General features: G+C 35.9%; 1 protein-coding gene across 2 annotated transcripts; it reads left to right on the forward strand.

Moving 5' to 3' along the window:
* The first annotated feature begins 6,347 nt into the window (after positions 1–6,347).
* Positions 6,348–22,342, forward strand: LOC129263127 (sodium- and chloride-dependent betaine transporter-like). 2 transcript variants are annotated; one of them, XM_064101196.1, is made up of 8 exons: positions 6,348–6,713; positions 8,295–8,426; positions 12,453–12,750; positions 13,817–13,955; positions 15,004–15,138; positions 18,435–18,538; positions 21,039–21,190; positions 21,378–22,342. In XM_064101196.1, the coding sequence occupies exons 1-8, from the start codon at positions 6,506–6,508 to the stop codon at positions 21,380–21,382; spliced, it is 1,173 nt and encodes a 390-aa protein (XP_063957266.1). In that variant the 5' UTR covers positions 6,348–6,505; the 3' UTR covers positions 21,383–22,342. The 2 variants fall into 2 exon arrangements, with proteins under 2 accessions (XP_063957266.1, XP_054757024.2); XM_054901049.2 differs by lacking the exon at positions 21,378–22,342 and having other exon boundaries at positions 21,039–21,222.
* Positions 22,343–23,516: the final 1,174 nt, after the last annotated feature.

The raw sequence follows: 23,516 nt of genomic DNA on the forward strand, positions 1-23,516 counted from the left end.
ATGAAAGAACAGTATTTTCTGATGTATCCATCACAATCAGCTTTTAAGAAAATGCTCTATTCTGCAGCTGAATCAACAAACACGCTGAAACCATTATCATTGATATGATTATTATTAATAAACGTATCAGCTTATTATCTGTTGATAACAAAACTCTGTTCTATCGGCAGTAAACTGCTTATTGCATGGTCTAAGCCAAACGCGTTTTTTATGGTTGCATCTCATAAGATTTAAGGTACTTCTTCTGCCATGTATACATATTTACTGCTCTGTTTTCTTCATTTGTCAAACCTTTCGGTCATACTAGCTTTGATCGTGTCAGGACACCCCCCCCCCCTAAAAAAAGACATAGGCAACATTAACTGTATAAGTGAAAAGGTAAAACTTTTCTTCTTTTTATTATTATCATCATTAGCATTATCATTGTTATTGTTATTATTATCATTTCTATTATTAAGTATATATGTACATATCTATCTGGTTATTTTTTAAATATAGTTTAAAACGCAATATGTTCGATTGCCATAATGAAAGAAGTACAGGTATGTACATGGTACATTTATGTGGTCTTTTTTTTTAGAAGAGAACCCTGTAATGAATACATTAAATGATATCCGCCGAGAGGGGGCGGTATTGAAAAATGACTGTCCTTGCTTGCTGATAAATTATGGCGCCCTCATGACACCATATCGCAGAATAGCCGTCCGACTTACTGAGCGCGTGAAAAAAATCACCGTTTTTTAATGTTTATTGTCTAAATTAACACAAATATGGAACGACCAACAGACCCGTGTATTTTGCTCTGCATCGTATTAAAGAAAATAAAATGCCGCATAATTCAGACAATGATTGATCGAAATGAACACTACATAGATTAATCCATAGCTAAGGGAGGTTTTTAAGATAGAACAAATGAATGTATCCTTCATGGTGAAATGTCAGGCAGATCATTGTGGAATGCGATTCGTTAGGGATAATCCCTGGGGTGTATGGTTAAATAAGCGTCATGGAATCCCTATGTAATGCTTCTATCATCTATAAACATAGTGTGATCAGGGGCCAGTGGCGTAACAGGCGGGGGGGCAGGGGGGGCAAGTTGCCCCCCCTGGCGGATTTCACCGGGAAAATAAAAGAAAAACGGGAAAAAGAAAAAAAGGAGGGAGAAAGAAAGGGAAAGGGGAAGGAAAGGGGAAGGAAAGGGGAAAAGGAAAGGAGGAAAGGGAAAAGAAAACGAAGAAAAAACTTTTTTTAATGGGAAAGGAAGGAAAGCGGGAAAATGTACGAAAGAAGAACATTTGAGAAAGAACAAATCATTGAGAAATAGGCCTATATAATGCAATAGCACGGTGGGAAATAAATTTAAAGATGGCAAAATGGCAAACAATAGCGGGAAACGAAGGTAGAATGTAATTATTCAAAAGCTAAATTGGAAAACAAAGAAAAGGGACAAGAAAAAAAAACAATAACACAACCGGGCTGCCAATGATTGAAATTAAAGAGCGGGAAGAAAGATGGACTGCATACAACATTGTGCTATAAGCTTGCTATTAAATGTTATGCAAATTAGCTACCGGGGCTTTGCCCCAGACCCCACGCAGTAGGGGGCTCTTCATCTATAACCTTCAAATGGCTCTATAACGCCCCCGTTCAATCACGTTCAATCACTGGCATACAGGAGGGGGGGGGGTCGTGGTTCCACACCCAAGAGGAAATGAAAAAAATTATAGGATACAACGTATAATTCAGATTCAGATTCAGATTCATTTATTTCACACCTCTTTAAAATACAAAAATACATAAATACAAATAAAAATCTTATACGACAGAACAGATATTGACAAGTATAAAGTATAAGTAGTCATAAACAGATAGTAAAACACAGTAAATATAAACAATGATTTCCGCTGTACGGCGGATGTGGGGGAAAGACAGAAAGCCATTGGCCTATCGAGGTCTATCCCCCTGATTACCGTACAACAGGAAAAACAAAACAAACACAATGCAAGAAAGGGGATAACAGAGGAATTAAAATCCTAACTAACGGGGGAGAGGGGGGGGGTGGCAGGCAAAGGAGGGGACACAAGTGTTAATTACTTAATATTGTATAATATTGTATTGTAATAAGTCATTATGGCGTATATACACATAAATATACTGATACAGATGTATATATAACATTTAGAATTTCACTTAATTATTCTATATTTTATGATAAATATGAATTAAAAGAAGAAAAAAAAAATAATAATAATAATAATAATAATAATAATATTTGCACAAACATGCTGTATGACATAAGAGGCAGATTAAGCTATAGTACAGTATGTAAGAGAGCATGTTTGTATTTTCTCTTGAATATGTTTAATGATTGACTATCTTTTAAATGATTTGGAAGGCTGTTCCAAATCTGGGGCCCTTGATAGCATATACTTGCTCTGGAAACATCATATTTAAGAAGTGGAATATATAGGTCTGTAGAATTTCTGCAGTTATATTTATTTACGTTATAGTTATAGAGGAAATATTCATTAATTGAGAGAGGAAGTAGATTATGTATAATAGAATACATAAAGACTGCAACGTGAAACTTATAAAGGTCATTCAAAGGGATGATTTGTAGTTTTTTGAATAATGGTTCGGAGTGAGCATAATAATTTGAGTTTGTTATAATACGGATAGACTGTTTTTGAAGTTGAAATAATCTTTGGAAAAGGTATCTATGACATTGTCCCCATACAGTTATACCATAAGAAAGATGCGAGAAAATCATCGAATAATATAAATTTACAAGGACCCTCAGTGGGAGGAGGTCCCTTACTCTGTATAATGCTCCAGTAAATCTTGATATTTTCCCTGAAATATAGCCGACATGATCTTTCCAAGTTAATTGTGAGTCTATCCATATGCCAAGAAATTTCACAGTATTTTCTCGTTTTATTTCGATGTTATTTATCATTAATTGCATATCACAGTTGATGGATCTGCCTTTCGTGTGGAATATAACATATGAAGTTTTTTTAGCATTGATTTGTAATTTGTTACATAAAAACCATTGCTCATAGATTCTCAACTCATTTTGTAAGTTATTTTTTATCAATTCAATATTATTGCCTGACAGGAAGAAACTAGTGTCATCAGCAAATTGTATCACTGATGTATTAGTACTAATATTTTGAAGGTCGTTGATGTATATTAGGAATAACACTGGCCCTAGAATTGAACCCTGAGGGATCCCGGTAGTAATAATTTTCGGTGAAGATTTAATATTTCTAATTGCAACATATTGTTTTCGGTTTGATAAATAACTTTTAAACCAGTTAAGAACTAACCCTCTAATGCCATAAAAATATAATTTGTCAAATAGAATACGATGGTCCATGCAATCGAAAGCCTTCGACAGATCAAGGAATATCCCAACTGTTATCTTCCTCTGTTCAAAAGATTTCACTAATTTGTCAACAAGCTCAATGAAAGCTAAATTTGTATCATAGCCTTGTCTGAATCCATATTGTTTTGGAGATAAAATATCAGCTTTTCTTAAATACGACATTAATTTTTCACAAGCAATTTTTTCAAATATTTTGCTAAATACACTCAATACCGAAATGGGGCGATAATTATTCAAAATATCCGTGTCACCACTTTTATAAACGGGAGTAACTCTTGCAGTTTTAAGGCTATCAGGGAAGACACCCGATTCTAACGATTTTTTTATAATAACATGCAGGGGGCGAATAATAAAATGGATAGTTGACTTTATAAGTTTAGTAGTAAAGCCGTCGTATCCGTGACTCTTCTTTAACTGTAGTTTTAATACAATCTTTAGAATATCATTTTCTGTAATATCAGTGAAAAACATTGAGTTTACATAGTTACCTTTAAGGTATTGCGTGTGGTCATGTATACAATCGGTATTTTCAGCAATTTTATTGTGTATGGTACTGCCAATAGAAGTGAAAAACATATTAAAGGATTCAGCAATTGTATGAGCATCACTGGTATAATTTCCGTCACAGTTTATGTTCTTAATATTCTGACATTTTGGCTTTCTGTTTAGTATTTCATTGATGACTTTCCAAGTGGCTCTAGGATTATTTTTCAAATGCTGGAATTTTTCATCAAAGTATTTACGTTTTGCATATCTTATTTCACTGTTAACCTTATTTCTATGTGCTTTATAATTCATATGGTTAGTAACGGTAGGATTTATAACATATTTTTTAAAAAGTAAATGCTTCTTTTTGCACATTTTTTTCAATGATTTCGAAAGCCAAGGTTTATCTCTCTTAAAGTATTGTTTCTTTTTTACTTTTATAGGGAAACTATCATCATGGAGTTTTGAATACATGTGTATAAACATTTCAAATTGCTTATTTACATCTTTTTCATTTTCTAGAAATGACCAGTTAGTGGCTTGCAGTTTGTTACAGAATAGATATACATTTGCATCAGTGTACTCTCGGGTTTCATGTTCTTGTACACAATCTAAACTATTATTAGAATTATTTCCGGGTATAATAATAAAAGGAGATAGGTGGTCACTGATATCTACAGTGAGTATACCCGACTTAATAACCTTTTCGGTTGGAATGAAAACAATGAAATGTGTTATTTGCTGAATAAAATGGAAAAATCTATCACATAATTAGAATTTAATTTCAGTAGGCAATTTTTTCCAGCTCGCTTTGCACGCTGGCGACTTTTTACAAAATTTTCCCACATTGCTATGTTTTGCCCCCTCAAAATATTTGGTTCATTATGCAACTGGGTTTAATAAATGTGTTGTGTAAAAGCTATATTCTGTATATGCCCGCGATTTGATTAAAATTGCGGAAATCTGCGAGGTTTAAATGGCTTTGATATCAAGAAGTTCCGGGGGCTCCGCCCCGGACCCCAAACGCGTATGGAAGGGTTGGGCCATGGCCCCAAAAAGTTCTACAGACAAGAACAACAAAAAAGGAGGAAAGAAAAGCAAAGGAAAATTGTAGGATATGATTTTAATTACTGAAAACAATGTCAAAAAATAGCTCAAAGTTAGATTCTCATGAAAAGTTGATTTTTTTCTCGCTCGCTTCGCTCGCTCGGGACTTATATATAAAGCAGCTTTTTAGCACATGTGCTATACTGCGCCCCTCGTTGTTTTTTTGTTTTGTTTTGTTTTTTACTCTTCACGCTACTGCCGCAAAGAATCCTGTTCACAGTGGCGTACAGACCACCGTGACAAAAAAGGAATCTAAAGAGAGAAGAATTAAATATATTATTCTTTGGATATTATGTCAAAATCTATCACAAAATTTGATTTTTGTATCAAAAAGGTGAAAAATTTTGCTCGCTCGCTTCGCTCGCTCGCAACCTTTTTTAAAGATATATTCTGGCCTTCTCAAAATAGTCGCCTCATTACACCATTACGCCTGTTCATACCATGATATGACCGGGAAATTTTTGGCTCTTGCCCCCCCTGGCCACCGACCCCTGTTACGCCGCTGTCAGGGGCGCATTTCATGAAAGACTTGTCGGACATTTTATCCGACAAAGTCCCATTTTATCGGACAGTTACCATAGTAACACTGCTTCTCAACCAATCAAAATGAGGGAAAGATGTCAGATCTGACAACTTGTCGGACGAAAATGTTGATGAAACGCCCCCCCCCCCTCCCTGATCTAAATAGTGTTTGCATTGATGAAAGCATGTTCCTATAGTTCGAGCATTATACACACGAATTAAATCCGTATGGTTTCGTGACCTAAGTTTGCATATGTATGTAAATTGTCTGCCTAATATTCCATGTTACCCGATTTACCCCTGTGCCTATGTATCCTAGGTACAGCTTCCATTATGTTCTTTAAAGTTACATTCCCTTGTCTGAAGCCACGTGAGTCAGTATCATTGCAGAAAACGCTCTTTATCCCCCTCCCGGGGGGTACCTAGTAAAAATGTATAATACGTATATGTGTCGCTGTTGAGACCCCGATTTACAGCCTAAATTTCCATTCTAGAGCATCACTATTTCAGAAAGCCATAGATATTCATATTTTTTCCAGTTTCGGAGACCCTTAATTCTTGATTTCTCGTTTCAATGCAGGGGCGGATCCAGCTTTCGCCAATAGGGGGGGGGGGGGGGGCGAACAAATATTTGACCCATTTTGTCCCCCGATCGGCCGCTCAACAAAGTTGATTTTCAAAATTGGATGTAAAATAAGAAAGTTGTTAGTTTCTAAAGCCCCCTATTTTCGACTTTGGCGCGGCACATAGGTACCATGTTACAATTTGAGTATTTACTTGTTGTTTAGTTAGCTTTTGCTTGCAAGGCCGTACGCTTCGTCAGACCTTCGTCGTAGGTGGCGCTGTTGCTGGAGCAGCACTGTTGATCAACATGATAAAGTCGTACTTTGCATCCTCTGGCAAAAGGCGCTATATAAACCCAGCTACTGCAGAACACCTGTCAGACTGGACTTGCCGATGTGACCAAAGCTTTACCACTGCATATAAAAGTATTTTGGAAAAATGGACCAGAACTCAGAGGAATTGGCCCCAGTGGCCAAGGAACTGAAGGAGAAAGAACTCCAAGAAGGCGAGATTGAGAATGAAACAGGAAGGAAAGATCGCGGGACCTGGACCAGCCAATTGGACTTTCTTCTGACCTTGATAGGAGCATCTGTGGGACTTGGAAATGTTTGGCGATTCCCTTATTTGTGTTACAAGAACGGAGGAGGTAAATATGTCTCGTAGCTGAGGCGTTCAGATGGGGGAGGGCTTAGGGAGCTCTTGCCCCCCCCCCCCCAAAAAAAAAAAAAAGAGAGAGAGAGAAACGGGTGTGTAATATAACATCATATTTTGAATATTATGTCAAAATCTATCTCAAAATTGGATTCTATTTTACCTGTCAGTTACGCTCGCTCGCAACTTTTTATTCATTTTACGCGATACGACATATTAAGCACCCTAATTTTGGGGCTCATTACGTCTCTTAAGTTGATTAATAACATTTGTCTTTCTTTGAAAACTTTAAAAGTATAATGATGACCACTACTTCATGATTTTTTATCATTTTGGTAACTTTCAGCTTTGTTTGAATAAGATCAATATCAAGCTATATTAGAATATTTTGTATTTTTTTAAATACATTTTATGAATAAATTCGATACTGTATTATCATGTTTTACCTCAAGTGTACATTTTTTTTTTGTGTGTTTGTTTTACACAATTTATACATTATAGTTTTTTACAGTATTATTACCATAATAATAGCAATTAACATCATCGTAACATTCATAATCACTATTGTCATTATTATCATCATTACTACTATTTGTACTATCGTATGCTGACTATTATTTGAGAGAAATTAAGTACTAATGTATGTATTTATATCAAAATTGAAGGTTCATAAAATTCACTCATATTATGTATATGATGTGTCACGACTAAAATTAACCTCCCCTTTAATATTAATAATAGTAATAATAATAAATAAATGAATTAATAATATAACAAATTGAATAAGATAAAAAAAAAATAAGAAATGAAATGAAATACATAAATAATGAAAATAAATAAGGACTAGGACAATCAGAAGGATTTTTATTTTGAGACTGAAGGAAATTTGGATTCGTCTTAACTTTGCAGTTTATTTTACTATACCACATATTTATTACATAATGAGGTATGCACTGATGTGTTTCATATAAAGATATGCCAGTTCTGCTGTATCAATGTATTTAACAAATTTAAAGAGTATGAATCTTGGGTTGTCATTTTTGTTTCAAGTAATCCGATTTTCCGCTTGAAAATCCTTCTCCTGCGTGTGTGTGTGTGTATTTGAGTTTTGTCAGACGTGTTCCAATCAGATATGATTAATTACGTCTGGGACCGACCTTTAACGTCACCATCCGAAAGACGTGACCGGGTAACTTCCCCACAGCTTAATTGGATTACAGGCGCACGCCACAACGCCCATTTTTTTTAAAACAAACCTGCTAATTGTGGCTGGCGTAATACGTTGGTGGTGGATTATTTCTTTGCGTGTTTGTGTGTGTATGAGGAACGATGTTTTCAGTACACTTAATATATGATTCCTGCTAAAACAGTAAACAAATTCAATGTAAACACATCAAAATAGTAAACAAAACAATGTAAACAAAACTAAATTATACGAGTTTTATCAATGCAGAATGAATTAGTGCAGAATCAAATCAAATGATATCCACAAAGGGGTATCGTCTCAGACTTGCGATAGTCTATTCAAGTCCACTAACAGCGTCGCATCGTTACTATATATTTTTTGTCCTTCTAGGAGCGTTCCTGATTCCTTATTTCATCTGTTTGATTCTCGGTGGGATTCCGCAGTTGATTCTTGAGGTCGGTCTTGGGCAATGGACCAATCAGGCTGCCGTCACTTCCTGGGACATCTGCCCGATCTTCAAAGGTAAGCCAGTGGATTTCTTAAAGGGAGAGCGAACTAGCAATAATGTATAGCACCACCTCAAGTCCTCGTATCTGGCCAGGATCCTGGCCCATAATGCAATATTCTAAGCAGTGAAGTCTTGTAAAATAGGCCTACTTGAATGACCACACTGCCTGATCTTCAAAGGTTAGTGAATGGATTACTTAAAGGGGAAGTTCACCCCGACAAAAAGTATATTGTAAAAATAGCAGAAAAAATAATAAAAAATATATTGCCAAATGTCTGAGAAAAAAAAATCCATTAAAGAATATAAACGTTATTAGAATCAAAATTATTTGATCTGTGCCATCATAATGCGAGCAGCATTCTCACATAGCGAAACCCTTGCACCGTTTATCTTTTTTTAAACAATGCTGTATACACCCATCGTACAGTAGTTGTACAAACAGTTTTTAAAAAAGTGTTTAAAATCTTGAACAACAAAGTTTAATTTATATTATTTAATTCTCTATGAAATAATTAAGCATGGTTGTTTTAAACAACTACTGTACGATTCATATAGTAAACGGCGTTGTAAAAAAAAGAATAAAAGGCATTTATTTTTGTGATGGAGCAAGATACCGTACTGTTAGAAAATTTGTACTTGAAAAAAAAAATTCCTGCAGCAGAGTCTCGAAAACACATGTAATCTAACTGCATTGTGTAATCTTACATGCGTTTGTGTAAAATTACAGAAAATTGTTTTTTTGGTGTATGTTACCTTGTAAATTTATTGTACTAAAACATATTTCCCTTTTTTTTAACAGACTTGTTCTGTAAAATTGTAGAAAATATTTCCTGTTATAACAATTTAGAGAATGATTTGGTTATTATTTTCTTTCTGTTAAAACTTTTTTTTTTCTTCTGTAAAATCTTCAGTTTTTTTCTAACAGTTTATTTTGTTTTAAAAATGGAAAAGATCTTTAAACGTTTGAAAGCGATAGGAAACACAATACGAAAGCCATATATTATCGTTTGAATGTCGAGATCGCTAATGCTATGGAAATCGCCTCATTTGGCAATGCGACCAAGATGTATGATGTCAAGCGTAAACAACTCACCCCTTTTAATACTAGAAATATACCATCAAATATCTCTATCATGGTCATTCTTATGATACAAACTCTTTGTCCATGATATATTTGTGAAACCGTTATCACGTCAATCACAACAGCACATGTCTCCCCATGAAAGGAATACTTGGGTCCCGCTTCATTAAGACTAATTGTTTATAGTTAGAATGCATACATTTCTGTATCAAGATTACTACCAGCCAATCAAATCAATTGATTTCAGTAGCTTTTAACTATCATAGAAAATGTGTTATAATACAAAGTTTTAAGAAGTGGGCCCTTGGGTCCCAATTCATAAACACTTGTTTTAATGTAGGTGCGTCGTGGTCTAGTGGTTCTGACTCTCGCCATTTAAATAGAGGGTCTTGGGTTCGAATCCTAGCCATGGTGTGTTTTCCTTCGGCAAGAAATTTATCCACACTGTGCTGCATTCGACCCAGGTGAGATAAATGGGTACCGGCAGGAAGTAATTCCTCAAAAAGCTGTGAGCACAAGAATCGGTAGACTAGCTAAGCCGGGGTAATATAGAAGCATTCTGAGCACCTAGCAAGGTGGATACCTGCAATATACAAATCGTACATATTATTTTTCTTTAATAACGAATGCATAAATTTATATAACAAAATTATTATCAGCCAATCAAATTGATTTCAGTAGTTTTAAACTATTATTACAAATTATATGGTAACAAGTTTTAGGAAATGGGTCCTTGGATCCCGTTTCAGAAACACTTGTTACAATAACAAATTGACATTTTCTACAACAAATTCACTATCAGCCAATCAGATTGGATTATTTCAGTAGCTTTTAACTGTTATTGCATCTTTGTTTATTGTAACAATTTTTATGAAATGGGTCCTTAATCTCTGCGGAAACACTTGTGATAATATGAGTAAAATACGTACAGATGCAACGGGGAGGAGCTACATGTATATTACACCACTTAACTTGGTTTTTTTATGATGAACATTGTATATTGGAGGATGTCTCTCATTCTATATATAGCAAGATCTCAACAATTAAATGCTCATAGTTGTCGCGAAACTTTGGGACTTAACATGACTTCCATTGATTTGGGATTATTTTTTTTTGTAAATGTGTTTTATTATTTCTCTATTGGTCTCAATAGCTTCATCCCCCTGAGCCGTAGACGATAATTACGTCTGATATTGATCAGAAATGTTGAACAAAATGTGGGCTTCACGGCTTTAAAAATCTACAACAAGACTTTAATCTAAGCAGGCTTTTGTGTAGGCAAAATAACAAAGGATATTAAGTTGTAAGAAATCGTAAAGATATGCAGCGGATCATATTGATCCACAAGTTCGCACAAAAGAAAATTACGAGTTGTTTTTAACCCTTTGACGGGACTTTATCCAGAACGGAATGCTGTGTAACAAAAATAACACAGAAGTCTCCGAGTAACATATTTATGCATAAATGCAGGTAGAACATACGATATTGATTTGCAAGCTCGAACCAAATATAAATTACTAGAAGTTGATAAAGTGGTATAAGACTATAGGTGTCATCCGAAACGGAATGAAAGTTTAAAGGTTTACAAACTGTAAAGAAATGAAGCAGATGATAGTAATCAGAAAAGGCAAAAGCAAAATGAGTAGAATTCTGAAACTGTATTTCAGAACTCACTTTATGGTATTTGAAGAAAAAAAAATCAAAATTCTACAACTTGTAACGAACTATAAAGAAACTGCCAGTAGTAGTGTATTAATTAAATAAGCAATTCCTTGGAACTTTTTTTGTCAGACAGATTTTCAACTGACTTACTGTCACCAGTACGTTCGCGTGGATCTGTGCATGTAGTATTATTTAAGATAAATACTAGACCTCCATGCATTGACGTTATTAGAGCATGGAGCTCCATGATAAGTGCATGGGAACCTTGCCATGCAATAACTACCAATGTAACTTTGCTTAAAGGCCCATACAAACATGATTCCATAAAGAGATACAATGCCTAGATAGTAAAGTATCCACATCATGATATATTACGATAATACACAGCACTGAAGGCTTTCGTAAGAATTAAACGAACGTTTACGGGGTACATTCGGAACACTTCTTACACACCTGACATGCCTGAGGCAAACTGGTCAATATAACTAGTTATTAGTACCAGTCATTGGCAACTTTTCCTTTGAGCTAAAAATCTGGTCACGCGATGTATTTCAACCAATCATTTGGTGATATGGATCTAAACAATACAACAAAAACTAAAAAAAAACAGTTAACAGATTATTGTCATTGAAAGAAGGCTAAACCAGGGGGGTGTTTCACACAGATTTAAGTGTGACTTAAAGTCGCACTTAAATGCCAATAATTGCGTGCGGTATGAAAGGCTTAACCGCATTGGTCAGATCGTGCCATGAAAACGCGCACTACTGCATATCAATCAATAAGATCGCGCGATGCATATCTTGTACGCGTCGGCACTTTAAGACGACCGCACACCTTACGATTGGTCTGCGACCCGATTTCAGAATAAAATGTAGTAGAATTTGATGCTAATATTGAGACTTGGAATATCTTACTGTGTAATGTTCTAAATCATCGTAAGAATTCTTATGTTCAAATCCGTGACTATGCTATCATCCTTATTAGAATAAAAGTGAATTTGATATCTTGTCGTAATGTCATAGCAATCGTACGATTGGCTACGATTTGAAACTAATTTGGCATTTACTCCAAAATAAAGACTTGCAATCTTTAAAAAAAGTTTTTATTAGTATTCTTTCAATTAATTTTAACCTCAAATAAAATGAAATGTTCCATTCACATTTTCAGAAAATGAGCAAAATGCGATTTGTTCCAAAATCAGATCGCGAACAGTCGTAAGGTGTGCGGTGGCCTTAAGTCATACGTATGTCTTTGTGAAACATCCCCCGGATCTATTTTGTCTTCTTTCTTTTTTTAGGTCTCGGCCCTGCTGGGATGTTTATCCAGTTCTTCTTCGACATCTACTACATTGTCATCATGGCGTGGGCCTGCTATTACATGTTCATGTCGTTCACATCCAAGCTACCATACTCCCACTGCGACAACGAGTGGAATACTCCTTGCTGCTTTGCAACGGGCGATATCGGCGTTGACAAGGCGAATGACACCACTGTGATGACGACGGCCGCAATGTCATACGACCCGACCGGGGCACAGTCCACCAACGTCACCGAGCATTGCAATGAAACAGTTTCATCGACTGTTGAATTCTGGGAGTAAGTTACCAACTTCCGGTTCTCTAGTCGCGACAGTCCCATGAATAAACCTGACTCCAAACCGACCGATGGTATGTCATTGGTACAAATTAATAAGATTTGTTAGTCTGACATAGCCAATGTGACTCTACACACTAAGAAATAAAGGTTCAAAATTGAACCCCAAAGGTTGATGCAAAATCAGCACCCTATGGGTTCAAAAATTGAACCCCTGATTGGGGTTCATTTTTGCACCCTGCGGGTTCAAAACTGCACCCCTAGGGGTTCAATTTGAAATTTAGGGGAGCAGTTTTGAACCCGCAGGGTGCAAAAATGAACCCCAACCAGGGGTTCAATTTTTTAACCCCAATCAGGGGTTCAATTTTGAACCTTTATTTTTTTAGTGTGTATACCCCTTCTAAACGTAGTAACTGTAAAATATTGTTTTATCATTTTTTTTTCATTCATAAAACACTTAAAGGGATGGTCCGGGCTGAAAATATTTATATCTTAAGACATAGAGTAGAATTCACTGAGCAAAATGCCAAAAAAATCATCAAAATCGGATAACAAATAATAAAGTTATTGAAGTTTAAAGTTTAGCAATATTTTGTGAAAACAGTCATCATGAATATTCATTAGGTGGGCTGCTGATGTCACATCTCCACTTTCCGTTTTCTTATGTTATTACATAAACTCATCATTTTTTCATTATTTCATACTTGTGTGAATAATATGTCTCCCTTATAATGAAATAAGTTGCAGCAATAAATATCTAACGCACTGAATCAGTTGTCAATCCAATTTTTCTAGTTCTTGGAGGAAAAAAATTTAATAAACCTAATTTCATATAACAAAATACAAAAGAACAAGTGGAGATGTGATTCATGACGACTGTTTTCACAACATATTGCTAAACTTTAAAATTCAATAACTCTGTTATTTTTTATCCGATTTTGATGAAATTTTCGGAATTTTGCTCAGTGAATTCTACTCTATTTATTAATTTATACATACCCTCAGCCCGGACCATCGCTTTAAAACACGAACCATTTTGATAAATTTGTTTTATCCTTTATCTATATAGTCGTAAGATTCTCCAGATACATTTATCAGATGGCATCCATGACCTCGGTGGCATCAACTGGCAGCTCTTACTCTGCATGTTCCTCGCCTGGTTTATATGCTATCTATGCATTTGCAAAGGTGTCAAGACATCGGGAAAGGTAAAATGGCTTTGTGTGTGCTTTGTGCGATGTTAGTGAGTTTTCGGAACGCTATGCAGACTCTTTCTGGAACAGAGATAATCTATTGTCAAAAGCCGTTCATGAAAAATTAGTCTTTGTCGAATTTCTGTGAATCAAAACAACAGTGCCGTCAGTGACTCTGGACAAACGAAATTTTTCGTTAGCTCAGAATCTTTTAGACGATCAGCTCTCCCGGTTCACCAATTTTCGACAAAGACCTCTCAGCTGTTCATTGTGATTTGACGGGCATCTTCAATGAATTTACTATGTTCTAGAATCGGTCTCCATTGTAGTTGCAAAAACTTCCTAATGACACCGATGAACCCAACACCAGAGTCCCGTTTCATAAAGACCTTTATAATAACATAATTTGCTATCAGCCAATCAGATTGAAAGATTTCAGTAGCTTTTAACGGTTATTGCATTTTTTTATTATAACAGTTTTTTTAAACGGACTGCAGGCAGACCAAATCTATTTTATATTTCTAAGGACTTTCTGTTGGTCGGTTCGAGTCGGCTTTGTTGGTGTGACTTTAACGAAAAACAGAACTCAAATTATTTCATATGATGAGGTCATTTCAGATTCCTTCAATGTTTCATTTGGAGTTCCTCAAGGATCGATCCTCGGTCCTTTGATTTTTCATTTTGTTTATTAATTATCTCCCAGGATGTTCTAAAAACTTGAATTTCATTTTTTTTTACTGATGACAACAATACCGATGACACCAACAAAATGAACTCGCCAACACTTCTCTTCATCTCCTTGTTTTCTCAAGTGCATAGAGACTTATTTGTTATGCGCTATAAAAAAGCTGACCGTTATTATTATTATTAGATCTTAAATTCAACAGACAATAGTTTATCGTTGTCACCTGGTTCGAATTATGAATTATGAAAAGAATATAGATGTTTCAATGCCAATAAACGTACAATTGAAAAATCAAATATTATTTCTTACTTCGAAACATACAAAATGATAACTCTTTGCAAAACTTGATAAATTGTATTTTACTAATGATATTAATAGGTGGTCTACTTCACAGCGCCATTCCCGTATATCCTTCTGACTATCCTGTTGGTTAGGGCTGTCACCCTACCCAATGCTCTGGAGGGCATTATATATTATCTTAAGCCAGACATCACAAGACTTAGCGACAGCCAGGTAAGGTTCCACTCCCCCCCCCCCCCTCTCTCTCTCTTCTCTGCACCTACACTCCTACATTAAGATGGTATCAGGGGCTGCGGAATGGGGGTGCGGGGGCTCCTTGTTCCAAAACCGTGTAGAGAAACGTAAAATGACCATCTGATTATGATTTCCCTTTTTGCATGATCAGCCCGCCCCCTCCCCAGACTTTCAAAACCGTTTTACGACCCATGGTATCATTGAATATAATTGTGAATTGTTTTACGGTGTTGCCACAAAGTCAAGCTAAGCTTCAACGTGGCAACGCCTGCAACCTTCTAAAATCGTCATGTTGTAGAAAATGCAACCTTGTTCATATTTATTCATGGTTAAATACTTTGTTGTACTAAGTATTTTCTTTGTTATTATGTATATGAAAGGTTGATGGAACAATACATGAGTGAATGAATGTAAATGCAATTAACGCATAGGGCTTACAAAACGTCAATGACAAATAAACGAATTCGGAGTTTCATGATAGTGTTAATGAATGAAACCACGATGGTTATTAAACAAATATATCAGGCTTTGAGAAAGAATAGTGAATATACAAACTCTGCTTTTTGGAAACATGTAAGGAATAAACTGATTGTGTTGATTTATTAACTTATTCAATGGAAAAATTCATAGCTATTCGAAATAACAAAAATATTGTCCACGAACGCAGGTGGCGATACATGACCCAGTGCATGGTTATCCACATATATTATGTTACTGTTATGTAATTTCTTATAATGTATCATTTGTATTATTTCAACTGTATTGAGTTGAATGTAGCTTGAGGTGACCAATATAATATCATTCAAATTAGAAAGAAATAATAGAAAATGCAAACTATTCAGGAATATTGATTTTTCTCTGAATCAAGTCCCAGACAACCTCGCTCAAAACGAGCTTGATTGACTGGCAGAGTTTCTTTGTAATCTGTACAGCTATTTCAAAGGATTTGGTTCGAGCTAAAGAATGTCCCATCTTGAGTAGAGGGGTAGTAAAAAAATATCCCCAGTAATTATCGATCAACACTCTTTAGCTCACCTGCATGTTATCAGAGAAGATTACTTCTTGTTGATAAAAAAACGGCGCCTATTCATCAATCATCTTGACTATTGATCTGATATTACATCGAATGGGGACGTTTTAGAAATGGAGACATCACACTCTTTAACTATAGACACACGGTTTGCAGGGCCATGTGAACGTTTAATTTTAACTTGGAGATGTAAATTTGACAAGGGGTTCATTACTAAAATCGTTATGAAGGTATTTTGGTCCCAAGAAATTCGACAAGCAAAAAAAAAAAAGGGGGGGGGTTCACTAAAAAAATTGGATGTATGTTATTATTTTCCCTAGAAATTTGACAAGCAAAAAAACTTTGAAATTTATAAATTTTGACAAGCAAAAAAAAAAGAAGTTTCACTTCCAAGTATAGGTCATTTTGCTTACAATTGTTATTTTTAATACCTTTCAGAATTCTAAGGGGTGCTGCCTCTGGAGAATAATACACACAGTACCCCCAAGGAAAATCTTGTGGGTGCTTCAGCACCCCCGCTTTCCATATATTTTTCTGATTGTGCACGTGGGGAACGCTAAAAGACTTAACCGCCCTTTCACACGGTAAATAAAATCGTAATTTGAATGATGATTCCAGTGAAAAATAAGGCTAATGACGAAACCAAACTAGATTGTGATTAGAATCACGCACGACTACAATCATCATTACAATGATGATTCAAGATTCACGAGTGAAAAGGCCCTTAGACCAGCATGTATCGTGAATGAAATGCATTGTAATGTAGAAGCAATCAAGAATATTGATTCTATAACTGCACTCATCATGCTCATAGTCTAGACCCAAACTGCCCCGTTGAAATATGTGAAACTGGGCGTTGTGGCGTGCGCCTGTAATCCAAGCTGTGGGGAAGTTACAAATTGATGCAGAGGTTCGAGGTTCGAGCCCTGGTCACGTCTTTCGGATGGTGACGTTAAAGGTCGGTCCCAGACGTAAATAATCATATCTGATTGATACACGTCTGACAAAACTCAAATACACACACACACATGTGGGGCCTATAAGCTGGCCAAGTACTGGCTCACTTGCTTTGTAATATTTTCATCCTGGCTCGTTCAATGGGGGATTTGCTCAAAGATTGGCTTTGAAAAGGGGTACTACTAACTAAGGGCCTTTTCACACGAGAATCTTGAATCACTCATTGTAATAATGATTGGAATTCGTCTTTAGAATCACCGGACCTTTCACACGAAAATTCGTACCGTAATTTGGTAAAACTTACTGGAATTCACCTCCCGAGTAGAATTTGAATTCGTGATTGTGATTAGCGTTAGTGTTTCTAGTTTGGTTTCACACGTGCTAAAAATTCGTCTTTAGCCTTATTTCTCACTGGAATCATCTTGAAATTACGATTTTTTTTTATTGTGTGAAAGGGCGCTCAAAAGAACCCCGATAACTATCGATCAATGTTCCTTGCTTCAAAATGCTTTTGATAGCCCTGGATATCAACTTATTGTCCCTCTTGTAAAGCAGAAGCGAGACATGTCTTTGGTTACCCCCACAAAATGCACAACACCAAACGTATGAAAGTAAAACAGTTATATGATAAATCAAATACAAATATGTTTTATTCCATAACTTTGTGATTTTACATGAAAAAAATATTTCGATTTCGTACAAAATCGAAATAAGATATCAACATTTGTATATTATGAAAACTCTTCCCAGGCATGAAATAAATAGGCCTACATTTTTAGGATAAATAGGCTGCTTATACAATTAAAATGTGTAATGAAACGTTTCGAGTTTAGAGTTTTTTTCTGAAATACACACATATAATATTTTATTTTTGTTACATGTAACATGCATGTAAATGACAAACGCATTGTATTTTTTTGTATTTACATGTATTTGTTTGGTATGGGATGTGACACAAATTGCTTTCATATTTTTATTGTTTGGTCGCGGTGTTCTCATTGAAAGTCTAGAATTTTCATTTGAAATCTACATAGTACATTAATATATTTTTTTTTAAGCACTTAAATGACACTCACATTCTCATTTTTATATTTACTTTGTGAGGTATAAATGGTCTCTGACATAGGCATTCTTATCATATTTTCTTTGTGACGGCGCTTTAGTGTTGAATATCTGATCTCTTTATCTGGAATTTATATACATAGAACATTGATATAATTATTATGTGAATTTAAGTAATGTAAGTAACAATGTTATTCTCATTTATTTATTATATTTACTCTGTAAGGTATGGATGGATGCTGCGACACAAATCTTCTTTTCATATTCCCTTGGACACGGAGTTCTTATTGCTCTGGGTAGCTACAACAGACACAAACATAACTTCATTAGGTAGGTAACCAGCAACCGCTGGGGCGACACGACATTTTCTCCGGCGACGATTGCACGGAGCTTTATTTCCTCTAAGATATATATGTTAAGGTTTAGGGTTGCAATAGAGTTTTATGGTAGGTTAAGGGTATAGTGTTAAATCCAGGGTTGAAGTTGGTCATTCTATCAATGTGTGGAAATTACATCGGAGAAATTGTCGCCGGAGCAAATGTCATGGCACCCTCGGTGAAGGACTGCTGGAAGGAGCACAGTGTCACACAGTGTCACACAGTGTGAGCGTCTGTCTCACAACCGGGAGGTTGGGGGGTTCAAACCCTGGCCGCGTCAGACCAAAAGACGTTAAAAGATGGGAGTTGCTGCTACCCTGTTTGGCGTTCGACGATTAAAGGGATAGAGCCTCGTCGATCTGGCGCTGCACAGCGGCTGCCGGGCCAACGATCAATTGGGCAAAGCAAATTTTCGGAGTATTTCATTTCATGTCTATTTCGAACAATAAATTATGGATTTATCATTATCATTTATCATTTATCACAGTGTGTTCACAGTGTGGACGATGTGAAAATATTATTCACACTGTAAACATTGCTCAAATTCAACAGTGTGGAGATATTTTCACACTGTGGAAACCTCGGCAGTGTGACTGCTCACAGTGTGTTCACATGGTCGACTGCGTGAAAATATTATTCCGAATGTTATCATTGCTCAAATTCAACAGTGTGGAGATATTTTCACACTGTGAACACCTCGCCAGTGTGACTGCTCACAGTGTGTTCACATGGTCGACTGCGTGAAAATATTATTCCGAATGTTAACATTGCTCAAATTCAACAGTGTGGAGATATTTTCACACTGTGGAATCCTCGACAGTGCGACTGCTCACAGTGTGTTCACATGGTCGACTGCGTGAAAATATTATTCAGAATGTTAACATTGCTCAAATTCAACAGTGTGGAGATATTTTCACATTGTGAACACCTCGGCAACGTGACTGCTCACAGTTTGTTCACATGGTCGACTGCGTGAAAATATTATTCCGAATGTTAACATTGCTCAAATTCAACAGTGTGGAAATCACACTGTGGAAACCTCGACAGTGTGACTGCTCACAGTGTGTTCACATGGTCGACTGCGTGAAAATATTATTCCGAATGTTAACATTGCTCAAATTCAACAGTGTGGAGATATTTTCACACTGTGGAAACCTCGACAGTGTGACTGCTCACAGTGTGTTCACATGGTCGACTGCGTGAAAATATTATTCCGAATGTTATCATTGCTCAAATTCAACAGTGTGGAGATATTTTCACATTGTGAACACCTCGCCAGTGTGACTGCTCACAGTGTGTTCACATGGTCGACTGCGTGAAAATATTATTCCGAATGTTAACATTGCTCAAATTCAACAGTGTGGAGATATTTTCACACTGTGGAATCCTCGACAGTGCGACTGCTCACAGTGTGTTCACATGGTCGACTGCGTGAAAATATTATTCAGAATGTTAACATTGCTCAAATTCAACAGTGTGGAGATATTTTCACATTGTGAACACCTCGGCAACGTGACTGCTTACAATTTGTTCACATGGTCGACTGCGTGAAAATATTATTCCGAATGTTAACATTGCTCAAATTCAACAGTGTGGAGATCAAACTGTGGATACCTCGACAGTGTGACTGTGAACATCGTTTCACAATGTCAATAATTTCTATATGTGATTTATCCTCATTCTGTAAAATGCTCAAATTTAACAGTGTGAAGATGAATTCACATTGTATTCCTCACTGTGAACACACTGTGACACACACTGTGGAACACACTGTGGAAGACAGTGTTCTTTCAATTACGGTTGATACCAACAGTCAATGAATTTTTCACAAACTATTTGTTATAAACTACTAAAATGCCTACTTTTGATTGGCCAAGAACAAAAAAATTATAATAGACAATGCTGCCAGTAGAGTGAAATTGCAGGGGTTTCCTCCAGCTTGCGGCCTATATCATGTACATATACAGTATATTATATTAAAAGGAACTTAAAGGCAAAATGTGATTCATTCACTTAAATGATGATTATTTAGCAGCGCTTGAAACGCTCGCTCGTAATTATATAGATTAGAGATAGAGAAACAGATTTGACAAGTTCGCAAATATTGAAATGCTTTTTTTTTTGTTCCTTTCTTCGATTAGTATTGATGAAATATTTAATCCCCATTATTCTGTGCATGCTGTCAAGCTAGTGAACTATGACATGATTTTGATAAATAATAACAATTATACTTGCTTATATAGCCTTTAAACTTACTGTATCGGAAGTCTGTGAGTGCTCTACACTAATGCAACCTAATTACCATTTGCTTACGGGGAGAGTAGCTGTTGCGCGCACAAAAACATCAAAATGTAAGCCATGTTTTTTGTTTATATTGCCGTTAACCACGTTATGATTTATCTTTTAACACTGTTTAATCTTTTTTTTTCCTTTCTTTTTTTTTTGTCTTTCAGGGACTCCTTGATATTCACTGCTGCTAATTCTGGAACCAGCCTCTATGCTGGGTTTGTCATTTTTGCAGTACTCGGATTCATGGCCGGCCAGCAGGGTGTCAATGTATCAGTGGTAGCAAAGTCAGGTCAGTGTTTCATAAAGCAGTTCGTAGGTTTAGAAAGACTTTAAGAAGGACTGGTGATCCTTTCTTGTGGTAAATGGTAGAATAAATTGGCGACGGCTTAACGCGTAAGAAAGGATCACCAGCAGTAGCGTACCTAGAATTTTCCACAGGGGGGGGGGGTGTTACACCCACAAATGTAATAATCGCCCACAAATGTAATAACGCCCACAAACAGGTTAAAAGACAAGTCTACCCCAACCATTAGTTAATTTGAATAAAAAGAGAAAAATCCAACAAGCATAACACTAACAATTTTATCAAAATCGGATGTAAAATAAGAAAGTTATGACATTTTAAAGTTTTGCTTAATTTCACAAAACAGTTATATGTACATCCTGGGCGGTATGCAAATGAGGACACTGATGACATCATCCACTCACTATTTATCTTGTATTTCATTATATGAAATATGAAATATTCTAATTTTCTCCTCATCGTCAAGTGAAACAAAGATTAATTCCTCCCTGAACATGTGGAATTTGCATTGTTTTAATACTATATGGTTCAGTCAAGTTGGTCCTTATTGTCAAATCTGTAAAAAAATGAAATATTGTATAATTTAAACAATAAAAAAACAAAACAAATAGTGAGTGATGGACATCATCGACTGTCTCATTTGCATGGCACTGAGATGTGCATATAACTGTTTTGTGAAAAATAAGCGAAACTTTAAAATGTCATAACTTTCTTATTTTACATCCGATTTTGATGAAATTTTTAACGTGTTTGCTCGTTGGATTTTTCTCTATTTATTCAAATCATCATTTTCTGGGGTAGACTTGACCTTTAAGAAAGACTTTAAGAAGGACTGGTGATCCTTTCTTGTAGTAAATGGTAGAATAAATTGGCGACGGCTTAACGCCTAAGAAAGGATCACCAGCAGTAGCGTACCTATAATTTTTCACAGGGGGGGGGGGCATAATCGTCCGCCAAAAAATTTGACAAGCAAAAAAAAAAAAAAAGGATCTTCTTCAACTTCAAAGGAGGGCACTGGTTGCTCGTCACGGATCAGTTATGACTCGTCAGGGAGGCAGGGATAGGTAGGTCCCTTGCATGGGTTGTGACTCGTCAGGGGGGCAGTCTGCCCCCACCCCCCCCCCTAGGTACGCTAGTGATCACCAGTCGTTCTTATTCACAACCAAAAAAAAATCAAGAGAAAAAGAAATAGAGAACTGTGAAATGTTATTATATTAATGCCTGAATATCAGGTCACAATTTATCACAAAATTTGATTTTTTAATAATAATATCAATTTTTTGGTGTGCTCGCTTCGTTCACGAGCAACCTTTTACAAATTTTTCCTGATAAGCCATATCTGCCCCCTCAATTATTTTGGCTCATTACGCCACTAGGATCCCATATTGATACTTACACAAAGCCATCGTTTGACTTAAAGTCAATTGAAGTCTGCTAAAGACTCAGTCGATGTGACAAGGGGTGGATCCAGGATTTTGACAATTTGACAAGCCCCCCCCCCAAAAAAAAAAAAAATAATAATAATAATAATAATAATAAATAAATTAGTATTCGTTTAAAAATGGGGGCGGCACACTTCTCTTGTAACGGTATTTTTTAATTACTAATATTAATTGTGCATCCAAAAGGGGATCCAACAGGGCATTTGACTTATAATTGCAGAGTGTAATATTTACATAGAGATATATCTTTATGAATGTCTATGACGAGGCTACACTAAACATACTTAATAGACTTAACATTTTAATATCAAAATTGGGTAATATTAACATATTTGTTTATTAAAAAACAAGTTGGAATATCATGATTGGGTCACGAATGTGACATGCAATATTGCAAATTAATGGAAGAGCTTTCGGCCATAGGTTTACGCAATATGTCTTAACTTTATGTGCTGCACTCAACCCAGGTAAGGTAAATGGGTGTTCTCTAGAATTTGTATTGCCTAGCTTAGCAGGGGTAATAACAGCACCTTGATCATTTAACAAGGTGGCTTTGTTAAAGGACAAGTCCACCCCCAACAAAAAGTTGATTTGAATAAAAGAGAAAAATCTAACAAGCATAACACTGAAAATTTCATCAAAATCGGATGTAAATAAGAAAGTTATGACATTTTAAAGTTTCGCTTAATTTCACAAAAAAGTTATGTGCACATCCTGGCTGGTATGCAAATAAGGATACTATGACGTCATCCACTCACTATTTCTTTTGTATTTTATTATCTGAAATATGAAATATTCTTATTTTCTCCTCATTGTCAAGTGATACAACGATTAATTCCTCCCTGAACATGTGGAATTAGCATTGTTTAATACTATATGGCTCAGTCAAGTTAGTC

The sequence above is a fragment of the Lytechinus pictus genome, chromosome 6, assembly GCF_037042905.1.
Source record: "Lytechinus pictus isolate F3 Inbred chromosome 6, Lp3.0, whole genome shotgun sequence".
Taxonomy (NCBI): Eukaryota; Metazoa; Echinodermata; class Echinoidea; order Temnopleuroida; family Toxopneustidae; genus Lytechinus; species Lytechinus pictus.

Coding starts and splice junctions, on each gene's coding strand:
- LOC129263127 (XM_054901049.2), top strand. CDS start 6,506: ATGGACCAGAACTCAGAGGAATTGGCCCCAGTGGCCAAGGAACTGAAG. Junction 12,751..13,816: donor TCGACTGTTGAATTCTGGGA/GTAAGTTACCAA, acceptor TTATCTATATAG/TCGTAAGATTCTCCAGATAC. Junction 18,539..21,038: donor CACAAACATAACTTCATTAG/GTAGGTAACCAG, acceptor TTTGTCTTTCAG/GGACTCCTTGATATTCACTG.